Source organism: Triturus cristatus, chromosome 11 (genome assembly GCF_964204655.1).
Source record: "Triturus cristatus chromosome 11, aTriCri1.1, whole genome shotgun sequence".
NCBI lineage: Eukaryota > Metazoa > Chordata > Amphibia > Caudata > Salamandridae > Triturus > Triturus cristatus.
Window position 1 is genome coordinate 134108717 of NC_140594.1, and position 12946 is coordinate 134121662.

Sequence of the window (12946 nt, forward strand, 5' to 3'; positions counted from 1 at the left end):
GAGTGTCCCTAAGAGCTGCTGTATATCTTGTGCCACTGTAAAGGACCCAGCACCAAACTCATGCAGGCTGCCGCTGCAGGCTGCATGACAAGGTGCTCTAAAAATTGAAAACGCAACATGGCACACACTTGTGTGCCATATCTGGTAAAACGCTGCATGCCTTATTTGCAAGTCACACCTACAGCAGGCCTTACAGCCCTTAGGCAGGGTCCATTATATTGCATGTGAGGACATCTCTGCATGAGCAGCTATGCCCCTCTACTGGCCAGTTTCATCCCTGTCAGTACAAGTAAACAGGGAAGCCATCTTAAGGTATGTACTGGGCACTGGTCAAAACGAGTTCCCCAGCTACATAATGGATTCACTGAAACATATGGTGTTTAGTATCAAACACCTCGTATCAATAAACCCACACTGATTCCGGTGATGGATTTATTAATACATGCATCCGGAAGGTACCCCTGAAACCTACCGCCCCTCTAATGTGCTAGCTGAGTGGTCCAGTCCAGTCTGCCACCAAAATGGCGAGAGCCTTCGCTCTCAGGAGGTCAGGAACAATGCCAGCTCTGGAGAGAGGTGTTATCACCCCCTCCTCCAGTAAGGCTGGTATTATTAGCATTCCACAACTTGGGGCTTCAAAGAGCCCACCGCCTTTGTTATGCAAATCTGGCATCCCTCACTGGAAAGGATGCCTGCCCCGCCTTGCATCGAGCCATTTGGCACCAGGACAGGTGGGAAAATTTGGTATGCAGGAGGCGTGTTGCACTGCCAGCCTGGGAACACCTCTAGAGTGACCAAGTTTGAAGAGAACACTAAATTTAGGATTCCATCATCTTGTGTGTGGTGGAATTAAGAATTCTGGGACAGGGTGGTGCCCACTGCCCAAAAGATGTGGTAATCTAGGGGGTGTAGTGATCCCAGGGGTAAGTAGCGCATTGGCTGCTACCCCTCACTCCCCTTAATGCCCCTAAATTGAGTATTTAGGGGACCCCCTGATACTAGGACTTCAGATATCAACCAGCAAGAAAGAAGTAGTAGACTGAGAAGACTGCTGATTCGAGGAGCACGACTGACTAGGCGCCAACCCTGCTAGCCTGCCTGCTGCACCTGACCCTTGTGGAAACTCAGAGGGCTGCCAGTGCTTTGCCAATTGCCAAAGAAACTCCCTTGGACTAGAGGAGCTTCGGCCCTGCAGCTGCAGGCACCAAAGAATCAAGACCCGGTACACTGAACTTATCCTATGGGGTAAAAACATATTCTGCATTCGGGCACTTGTCAGCGACTTACAGAATCCTTCTCCTGGACTTAATGTGAGTATAGGGCAAGGTCCAAGGACACACCAACTGGTCACCTCAGGAGGCTCTGGGGCGTCCAGGTGCAGAGGTGTGTTTTGAGTTTGGGTGCCCTATTCATTTCAATGCTAACAGTCCGCTTGAAAAGAGGGTGCAAGCTGGGACTGTCCAGTTGAACACACAGGGGAGTTTGGTCCTTAAGATGCTTGCGAACGTACGGAAACCATTGGTCCACTTCTCCTCTGGCTGTAGGACTCGGTGAAGTGGTGACTTTAGGTATTAGATCTGTGCTGCAGGAGACACGGCTGAGGGGGCCTGCAGAAAGAGGCATCAGCCGGTGACTGGGAGCCCAGTCTAGGCAAACCCAAGAGTTGGCTCAGCCTTTGAGGGTCTCAGGACTTTTATCACCGTCACCTTCCTTGGACTCAGGCTGTGGGGGCACGGGTGCAGTGGCACTTTGAGGGGTCTGGTGGCGGGTGTCATAGGCTTTTATTTTGTCTTGGTTTCTGCAGAAGAGGGGCAAACAGGTCAGCTGAGCCACTTAAAGTGTGGATCTCACTGTCCCTGAAGTCCCCCGACGTGCAGGTCCGTTTTCCTCAGCGTTGGTGTCCAGTCTGGACAGAACAAGCCTTGGCTGCTGCAAGGGGCCTGATGCCCCAGTTATTGATACTGTGCAGCTCCGGGCGGGCTTTGCATCCCCACCCTTGGAGGGAGGACAGATCTGACCTGTGGGAGCATGGCAATCTCTTCCTGGGCGGCTGCTGCTTCAGTAGTCCCAGTGTGTGGCAGGATGGTGTTCGGACTTTGTTTCTCTGGTGGCTGCAGGGCAGTAGCTCCTCTACTGCAAGGTAGTTCTCTGGTGATTTGCAAAGCACTGGCAGCCGTCCGGGTTTCTTGGAGTCAGTTTCTCCTCGAGGGTCGAGGTGCAGCAGGCAGTCCGAAAGGGTTGTCGCCAAGTCAGTCGCTGTGCCTCTGTTCCCGGGTCAGCAAGCTTTTCATTCCACTTCTTCGTTGTGTCCGTCGAATTTGAAGTCCTGGCATCAGGGGTGCCCCCTAAATACTGTATTTAGTTAGGGTTGTTATAGGGAGTGATAAGTAGTAGCCAATGGGCTACCTTCCTTGAGGGTGTAGACACCCTAAATGTGACCACTTCCTGTGGGAAGTGAGAATAACCTTGACCCAGAGGACCTAATTCCACCAAAAAACAAGATGGTGGAAATTTCCTTGTGTTCACTTCAGGTAGCTCACCTTAGGGGTGGTACTAGCCTCCTTCTGACTAGCTAATTTTCCAGCCTGTCATGGTGCCAAATTGGCCCTGTGCAGCATGTGTAATTTCCTCTGTCAGGGGGTGGGGTGGGGGAAGTCAGGGTTGTATATCACAGGTGCGGAGGCCTATGAAGCCTCCTGCCTTGATATACAGATTGCTAGCCATCCTGCTTGGAGGAAGTTTTAACACATCCTGCCAGAGCAGGCATTGTTTCTGACCTCGGAGAGTGGGGGCTCTCCCTTCCACGGGGTCAGAAACACATCTGTGGTGGCCGGCTGGACAGAACAGTCAACAAATACACTAGAGGTTGGTAAGTCTTCAGGGGGTACCTCTGAGCTACTCTCTGGGTGCATGTATTAATAAATCCATCACTGGAATCAGTGGGAGTTTATTAATGTGAAATGTTCGATACCAAAACCATAGGTTTAACTGAAGCCATTATGTAGCTGAGAAACTTGTTTTGACCAGTGCACAGCACATATTAATATGGCTTCCTTGTTCACTTGTACGGTCAGTAATTGAACTGGCCAGCAAGAGGTATATCTGCTCATGCAGATATGTCCTTGCATGAAATATAATGCACCCTTCCTTAGGGCTGAGGCCTGCTATAGGGGTGACTTATAAATATTACATGCAATGTTAGGGAACATGGTACACAGAGTGTTTGCCAATTTGTGTTTTCTCTTTTTAGAGCACCTTGTCATGCAGCCTGCAGAGGCAGTCTGCATGCATTTGGTGCTGGGTCCTTTAGAATGGCACAAGATATGCTGCAGCACTTAGGGACCTTCTTTAGTGCCTATGCCCAGGCGTACCACCTACTTGGGACTTACAGAGGTGCTAAAGGACTGGTCAGTTGGGGATCAATTGACCAGTTAACTTGATTTGGGGAAAGAACTGTGGCAGTGGGAACCTGGTTAGCAGGATCATGGTGAACTTCAGTCAAAGTTGCATCAAATACCAGGCAAAAAGTGGGAGCGGGGGGACTGTTGCCACAAAAATCCAGTTTCCTACATATACGTTCAAATGACTCCTGAAAAATCAAAGCCTGAGTCAACCTTGCTAGTGCTTGAACGTACAACCTGAAATATTACACACCTCTGAGTTGTTGGCTCTTAATTTGGCCAGGTGACTTTCTGGCTGTATTTGTAGTTATACTTTAAGTATCATCTGCTAAGTAGCATTTATAGACCTTTATAGACCTACTTGGGAAGGTATCTGCTTTCCTTACAGGCTTACGTCTATTCACTTGTGACTTTTGGGTGTTTTTCTTTCACAAATGATAGTACCATAATTTGAATAGCTACAGTGTACACTTGTCTTTCTACTTTTTAGGGTCTTTTCAGCACTTGTGGTTCCTTGTTCATGTTTTATCAAATTGTGTTTTTTCAGATTTACCAGAGGGAGCAATCAAAGGACTCTGCAAACTGTTCTGCCTGACATTGCATCGGTACAGGTAAGTCGTGTGGCTTTTCTCCCTGTGCCTTTGGTTTTTCTTTGTACTATGAAGTTATGTATATGTGTGTAAGGGTTATCATGTCTAAGCAGTATACTGATTTAAATAGTGTGATAAGGCACCTTTTTTTGTGTTATTAGAAGTCAGCACTTCGCATCCCTCCCTATTCCAGGTTGTTTGAAGGACTTGAAACCTCTCTTAAACCATAACATTTTTTTAAAAACCGGCGACAAGTTTTCTCCATTACCCTGACGTATGTTGCCTACCTACTAACGTCTTCAGTAAAGAAATTGATATTGCCTGTACGTAGCTCTGTGCAAATAAAGTGGCTCTCAACACAAAGCTCTTGGACATACAAACAATGTATATAAACAGAAGTTCTTGTGTGTTTAATCTCCTTTGAAGTGCCAATCTCGAGATGAAAAGCTATAATGACATTTCGTTACTTGTGCTATGAACAACACAACAGTGCCCTTTTTACTCGTGCCCCTGCTGCTCAGCCTGCTAGTGTAAAATTCCATAACTAGGTCTTTGTTCGTCTTACAGTGTTCTTGTTCTGTAATGTGTGCCACAAGGCTAGATTTATTGGTGACAACCCACACGATGGCCCACACTGGAAGCCAGTCAGACTAACTGACAATCCCAAAGCCCACAAAATGAAAACGATTACTACATTTGTCCTCGACAGTATTGAGACCCACCATCCTCATTTTCTTTGTTTTGTTGACCATCACCTAGCAACCATGTGAACTCCGTTGGGTGGTCTGGCTTGAGTGTTCAAACCAACTTCTTCTGATCATCCTGACTTTTGCCATCTTGGAGAATCCAAGGATAAAGAGGGCAAAGACTGAATATATACTTCCTCCTGTATGGAGGAGAAATTTGAGTTTAAAAAAAACAACTTGAAACTTGCCTGGCACCTACCTCCTGTGTGACAACTGAGGTCAAGGAGGTGCAGCACAACAACATTGTGAGCCTTTACCATCCCTGACCTTAACTTTCCAGGAAACCTGGGTCCTACTAATTATTGTTCTAGAGATACGCTGATGTTCTTTTCAGTCTCCCCAAGTCTTGAGGTTGTCTGCTTCAGCTTGAGCTGTCATTAGTTTGAAACAGTTTAAACACTCAAGTTCCAAAGAGTCTTATTTTAGTTGCAGTAGTACTCTATCCCTGCATTCCACTTCCTAGATTGGATTAGTCAAGCCTTGAGATGACTTTGATCTAGCAGGTTCCCTTGCCAACTAAATCCTTTAAATTTCCACTTTTCACATAATAGAGCTATGAAGTCTGCCACAAGGGGAAGTTTTCAATCAAATAGCTATCTACCTTTAAAAGCAAGCATTTTCAATGCAATAGGTCTCGCGTTTGCGAATGTTTAACTATTGGCATTGTAAATGACTGCCTTTTATTTGTTTTTTTAAAAGCAACACATATATAAAAGGCATTGTTATTTCTAATGCCAATAGTTTTATCTCTAGCAAATGCAAGACCACTTTAATGGTGGCCGCTCCCCTTTCTTTAGGCGCTGCTCGCCGTATTCAGGTTACAGTGAGCAGTGTCTAAATAAAGGGGTGCTGCCAACATTAAAGTGAAAGTACGTATGTGGTGCTTTCACCCAAAGCGGAAACAAAATCATTAAGAAAGCTTCTGTCGCGCCACCGCTAAAGTGAAAGCGGCCTGCGCTGTTATTTAAATAAATACATTACTAATAATATAAAAGCATGTGGCGTGGTGCAATGTCATGGATGGAATAAGGGAAGATGATTCAAGAAAATAGTGCTCACCAACTACATAAAGCAGAACACAAGTAAAAAGTCCAGTCATTATGGGAGGTTACAAATGCAGACAAGGTGGTACGAAGGAGAGATTACTAAGCCTATTCACAAATAAAAAGCAACAATTTCACAAGGACAGTAACAGGAGCCAATTGAAAAGATGGTCGGGAAATGGGCAGAGTTTCTCTGCCTTACCTTAATACAGCATGCCTCACAGAGCAGCGCATGTGCTGACCAAGCTTGACCTAAAAAAGTAACCATTACCTGGTTTCCTGAGAATTGCTTTCCTCTATCCGCTATCTACTGTACACAGATGGTCCTTTTAATATGATGAGAGACAGTGTCACAAGCTATCATTTTGGGACCCACAATGTGGTTTTGGCTTGGGTCGCACCGTTGTTCCGTGCTTTTGCAATAGTAGAATTTTAGGCTTTTGAGACTCTGATTTCTATAATCTAAGCTGCATGCCCCCCCCACCCAACCCCCTTCCTTTTTTTTATTTAATAAATATCGGTTTATTGAATTGTCAAACTCAGTTACACAGAAAAAAGAAAAACGAGCTGCAATATGAATAATGCTGAAAGAGGCCATACAATAAGCAGTTAACTCAGTCCGTCCAATCATGTAAACAGTGGTTCTACACTGCACAGGAACAAAAAACAATCCTTTGAATCATTATGAAGGAAATACAGGAGAGGTATCGTAGGAGGGAAAAGAGGGATGAGAAAGAGGAGGGGGAAGCCACACATAGAAAGTGGGGACAGGAGTTCTCACAGCTGTCTCTCCAGTCGCCTTAGCAAGAAGGGGCTTAACCCATGCGAGTTACGCCACAGCTTAAACCCCTCTCATATGAGGGGACTTACCTTCGAAGGTCATATTACGCGCTAATCTGCTTCCTGCGCATCGGAGATAGTGTCTACCATTCCCGCCCCATCCTGCAGCTTCTAATACAACTCCAGGGGAGAGCATTTATCGTTTGGGCATGGCCGGACCAGAATCCGTTCCTAGTAAGCGGTCAAGTGACCCTGGCAATATGTGGCATCCCGCAGCCAGTTGGCAAGCCGCAGGACCAGGCGGCGACCACAGTGGATAGCTACCCATCGATTGCCCAGCAGGAGCACGAGAGCAGTCCATTTCTGCAGCTCCAGGGGGGCTACTTTAACATAGCCCAGCAGCGCAACCTGGGGATTGTGCTTTAGATGCATGCCTGTGATCTCATCAATAATGTCAAAAACAGAATGCCAGAAACGTCCTACCCCAGGACAGGTCCATGTCAAGTGAAGGAAATCCACGCATGGATCCGAACATGTAGCACAGGGGGCATGGTCTCGTTTGCCCAGCCTATGCAGCCGCTCTGGGGTAAATAAAGCCTGTGTAGATATTTAAAGTGCACCAAACGAAGCCAATAGTTGGGCGATAGCGCCAGAACGCAGCGAAGAGCCACTGATCCTCTGTAATGGGAACCGCCAAAATATCTGTTCACGCCCGTCTGGCTCCAGGAGCCCGCACGGTGCCGTACCATGCATTCCAGCATATAGCCTGGCAATGAGCCTGCGCAGAGTGGTTCACAAGACAGTTCTCAAGCACCTAAAACATAGGGGGCGTTTGGGGAAATGAGGTGTGAAGCGCAAACACTGTTGCACGCACCTTATATTATGTAAACCTGTCTAGCATATTGGTATTGCACTCCTGCAGAGCCTGCTGTGGTGTGATAAAGTAACCTTCTAGGTATATGGCCCCCATAGTAGTGAGATGCAGCCTTCACAGTCTGTCGCGTGTGCCAGCATCCTGGGTGATGGGCAGGGCAAGGTGTCCAATCAAGGTGATCGAGAGGGGTAAAGAGATTGTCTAGGCCAACCCTCCTCCGCATTTTGTACCATGCCCTCACTGTGCAGCCAACCATGTCAAACGCTGCTCTTGGCCGCCGCAGGGTCCAATACAACGCTATTTGGAGGCAGCACAGGGCCACATGGTCGTATTTGGGTCCTATGTGAACCATGAATTGTATGGGGTATAACCAATAGAATGCAAACTGCGCCCTCGCTCTATAATAATAGAGATCCATGTCTGGCGCACCCAGTCCACCCTGCTCAAACGGGAGGGTGAGTACCTCCCACGCGATCCTTGGCTGATGCCCTGTCCATTCAAGCGCCACCATGTGGGATCTAAGTTGTCACTGAAAACACTGCAGAAATGGCGATTCATGAACAAATAGAGGAATTTGGGCAACACATTCATCTTGGCCAGGGCTAATGTACCAGCTATAGAGAGACCAAGCCTTGCCCAGGCCGCCACCCTCAGCTCCAGCCTGTCCATTAGTCGGCCGTAGTTGGACCTCCAAAGGTTGGTTAAATCGCGACTCAGCCATGTCCCCAAGTATTTTATCAGTCCGCTCGCCCATTGTAAATGAAACTCTGAGGCAAACTCTCTGTTCTCCATCGCGAGTGGGAAAATCACAGATTTTGCATAGTTGACATTCATCCCAGAGAGCCCACTGAATCTAGTGAATTCTCGTATCAGGGAGTCCAAATTGTCGCATCGGGTTTTGATGTATAAGGTGACATTGTCAGCCTGCATAGACACCAGCACAACACTGGGTGTGACAGTCAGGCCCCGCTTGGTATGATGTTGCCTGAGCCTAGTTGCCAGGGGCTCCATCGCGATGGCAAAATGGATGGGCAACAGGAGACATCCCTGCCAAGTACCTAGAGCAGTCGGATTAGCAAGGCAAAAAGGTATGGTCATTCAAGTGAATCAAAAGGTCTTAGTGGCATCCAGGAAAATCGCAGTCGCGCTGAAAGAGGGTTTTATGGTCTGTAATATCGCAAAGAAGGTGCGACAATTGTGAGACATGGCACGCCTGGACACGAGGCCCAATTGTTCCTGTCGTGCTATGATAGGAAGCAAAGGGAGCAGTCGAGAGGCGAGCAGTTTAGCAAGGATTTTATTATCCCATTAATCATGGATAGCGGTCTGTATGACTTGCAGCGCTGCGAGTCGTTGGTCTAATAGTTACTGTTAGCACTTCTCGCAGAGAAGTGTGTAGCTCACTTCGCGCAAGGGATTCCCTAAATATGTTAATGAGGGTCGGAGTCAAGAGAGTCGTAAACTTTTTATAAAATGCGGCTGTGAGTCGTCTAACCCACCTTATCTCCGGGTAAAGCCCTAATGACCTGCACAACCCCCTGCTCTGTGAACGGCTCATCCAGGTATCTACAGTAGGAAGCTGGCTCTGTATATACTAAACCAAAGTAAGGTATAGTGTGCACAGAGTCCAGTAGAACCCCAAAGATAGGAAGAGGTGAAAGTAGATAATACCTTACTCTCTATTAGTGGTAGTGTGGGCGAGCAGTAAGGCGTTATCAGAGGTTAAGCCTTTATTGTACACACTCATGCAAGAAATGATGTCACATACTCAGACTGAACTTGGACCAATTTTGTTTGTACAAAAATATTATTTAATTCTATTTTATTTCTAGAACCAAGCCAGGCCTGGTGTATGTAAGTGAAATAATACTTTGCAGGAATAGGGGCAGTTGAATACAATTGAAATGCAGTTGGATGCGATTGGTTTGTTTACAGGTAAGCCAACAGTCAAATTTAATTTTGAGATTACTTTATACGTTACTTTTCAGATTACTTTTTAAGTTACTTTTTCTACTACGTGTGATACGCCTAGATATTACACTGGGACATTTCCTAGAGAAAAGGTAAGTAATTTAGTTTTTTTACACTTGCAGCTTCTTGGGGTTTCATACAAACCAAGTCCACCCTTAAAACAATTTTCACAAGAAAGCAGTCAATGCAGTCCTACGAAAAAATGTTATTGACTTAACGGTAAGTACTTCGGTTTGGGAGTTGGTTTTCTGGAGTTAGAACCAGGGTTCCCCTTTGGTCCAGGATGCACCCTCAAAGCACCCTCAGCAGCACTAGGATGGCCGGGTGCAGAGTGCTGAGGCCCAATGTTATCCAATGGGGGATAGGGGGCTTCCGGTTGGTGGCTGCTCACGAGCAGGGGGATCTGATTTAGCACACAAGGTGCACCCACAGTGGGGCAGGGGCAGCAGGGTGCTGTTTTGGCATTGGGTGCCTTGATGTTTTCAATGGAAGTTACGTTTTTTGATTTTGGTGCAGGCTCAGTCCAGGAAGTCTTCTGGGAGCAACCAACAGCTGGGTAGGTAATTTGGAGGTCTCGGGGACATAGGTGCACCTCGGGTTCTCTTTTCCAGGGCGCAGGGTAGCTGGATGTCGTGGTGTCTTTTGAGGTCTGATTTCACCTTACCGGGCCACTTGCGGCTGGGGGGGGGGGAGGTGTCTCTGTGCAGAGGCTGCAGGTAACTTTGGAGAATCCGGGAGGGGTCAACCCATGGGGGCCTCGGACTCTGGAGCCCTGTGGGACCTCGCTGGGACCGGTGTGCCACTCGGACTCGGGCATAGCCGTTGGGTGCGGTAATAGTTACAGGCGTCGGGTTTCTTTGTCCTCAGCAGGCTCTGAGTCTTTCTTTGGTGTTTCTTTTGAACAGATCTGCTGTTCATGGGAGATCCGGTCTTTGTTGAAGGCAGTAAGTCCTCCCAGGGGTTCTGCAGGTCGCTGGCAAGGCGACTTTTGGTGCAGGATCTCTGGAAAGGCAGACGGGCCGGTAGGGCTGGGGTTAAGCCAGGTCTTCTCTGCAGTCTCCTCTGCTGGACGTAGTCTTTCGTCCTTCTTCGTAGGTTGCGGGAATCGTTCTTCTTGGTTCAAGGCTGCCCCCTAAATACTGTATTGAGGGGGCGTTTATGGGGTCTCGAGGTCAGTAGTTAATGGGCTACTGACCTTAAGGTGACTACACCCTTGGTGTGCTCACCCCACGTAGGGGATTGGGCACAATCCATAATCCTGATTATAGATTGCCTGCCTTCTGCAAGATGGTGGGTACTTAAGAGTGGGCTTTACCTTGCCTCCCCCGCTTGAGGTGTAGGTTTGACAGAGTTGTCCCCACCTTTTGGGCTGTTCTAATTTTTCCCACCTGTCTTCCCGCCGAAAAGGAGAGGAGACAGGAAGTGGGCCTGCTCCTGATAGCAGGAGAAGCTGTGGGTCGCTTTACAAAGGCGGCAAGACCTTTGAAGCTCCCCTGCCACAGATGGTTTTTCCTGACCTGGGGGAGGTGTGACCACCTCCGCCCAGGAAAGGCTTGGTTTCTGGGCTCAGGGAGTGATGGCTCCCACCCCAGGCATCTAGAAACTTGTCTTGTGGTGGCAGGCTGGTGTTTACCAGTCAGGGAACCCGCTAGAGGCTGGTTGTTTTTCAGGGCGCATCTCCAAGATGCCCTCTGAGTGCATGGTATAATACATCCCACACTAACATCAGTGTGGGGTTTTTATGCTGAGAAGTTTGCTACCACAATTCCCAGAATTCACCATTATGGTGCTGTGGAGTTCGTAATGACCAACTCCCAGACGATGTACTCTTTATGGCTTTATTGCACTTACAATGTCTACGAATGGACTTAGACACTGTTGGGGTAAAGTGCTCATGCAACTGTATCCTCGCCAGTAGTATAGTGCACTCAGCTAAAGGGGTGTCTTACCTATACCATAGGCAGTGGTTTGCAGGCATGGCTCACCAGAATGTGTGCCATGTCGACTCTTCATTTTTCTCTGCACCAAAACATGCAGCCTGCAATGGCAGTGTGTGTGTGTGTGTGTGTTAAGGTACAGGACCTTTAAGGGTGGCACAAAATGTACTACAGCCCTTGGAAGACTTCCCTGGTAACAGTGCCCTTGGTACCCATGTTACCTTTAACAAGTGACTTACATGTGAACAGAGAGGTGCCAATTGAGGGGTACAAAGGTACAGTTTTGGGAAAGAACAAAGACCCTGGGAACCTGATTGGCAGAGACCCAGGGCACATCAAGTCAAAGTGCATCAGAATCTGGCTAAAAGTGGGGGATTACTGCAACAGAAACCCAGTTTCCTACACCTACGATGTACATCCTCCAGCCATTGCAGTTTCACTGAGTCGAAGGAGTTGAGGTCTGGGGCTGTATTCGGTTGAGTTTTTCTGTGCAGTGAAGAGTAGAAGTTAGTCATCTCCCTTTGCACCTTCGACAGTACAACGGCAAGGTCATCCTCATTGATCATTATTTGGTGATATAATCACTAGCCCAGGGTTTACGTAACATGGCGGCCAGCGTCCTGCCCACCCTGTCACCCTCACCATAATGCCTGGCACGCGTGTCTTTGCCTAAATAATACGCTGCTTCCTCAAAATCATGGATCTGGTTACGTAGACTGGACAGCGTGGACGCACCGTGGTCCGCATAGAATTGAAGTTCCAGTACAAGGATTCCAGCCTGAATGCAGCCATCCCACCCCAAATTCTGCCTCAAGTTGCCAACAGTGTTAAGCAGATAGGAAATCATCCCACAGAGGCAAGCTAGAGTCCTGGCACACTCTCGGCTAGGGGAAAGTTGGGCGGCTAGAAGAAGGCAGTTATGTGGCAGTCAAACTCGCCGTACAAGAAGGGGCCCAATAAATCCTTTTCAGTTAGTCTAAATGAGGAGGCCTGGGCGGCTGGACACCCGCGCATGCCCTTGTATCCAAATCAGCTCGGGAGCAGTACACAGCCGGTAGCCACAGTTTCTTACTCAGGTGCATCTGTAGTTAATCATTATCACTGATGCTTCCAGAGTCCGCATTTCTGGGGTTAGCGTGCGGTCGAGCTGCCGCTAGTGTGAGCCCCTTGATAACGTGGGATCCGGGAAATACAAAGTCTTCCCTGCATGATAAATGCACAACTTAGCTGGGGACAGGAGGGAGTATTTGGCATCATTTCTTAGGAGGGAACGCTTGATTGGCAGGAAGTCTCTTCTGGCTGCATGAACTGCCATTGTGAAGTCCAGAAAAAACTACAAGTTGTTCCCTTGGTAATTTAGCGCTTGTCTATCTCTGGCAAGCTGCAGAACCGTATCACTATAATTCAAAAGACTGGCTATTATGGGATGAGCCAGTCTTGCAGGCGGAGGCCGTGGACCCAGTGATCTATTTGCCCGCTCTACTATACATCTGAAAAAGGAGCAGAGCATTGTCTCCATGTAGTTCCTCCTTGCGGTTCATTGAAGTGGACTCCGGCCCCCCAGTTATTCTAAGATTGTTCCCACTGTGTTATAAGTCCAAAAA

At 47.8% G+C, this 12946-nt stretch overlaps 1 protein-coding gene across 2 annotated transcripts in view; it reads left to right on the forward strand.

The window, feature by feature from the left end:
- The window catches only part of GCN1 (GCN1 activator of EIF2AK4), a 693936-nt gene that overhangs the window by 102706 nt on the left and 578284 nt on the right, over window positions 1–12946 (forward strand). For both annotated transcript variants that reach the window (XM_085633485.1, XM_085633484.1), the window contains exon 3: window positions 3949–4012. In XM_085633485.1, coding sequence (XP_085489611.1) covers window positions 3949–4012 — 64 coding nt within the window. The remainder of the gene's footprint in view (window positions 1–3948; window positions 4013–12946) is intronic.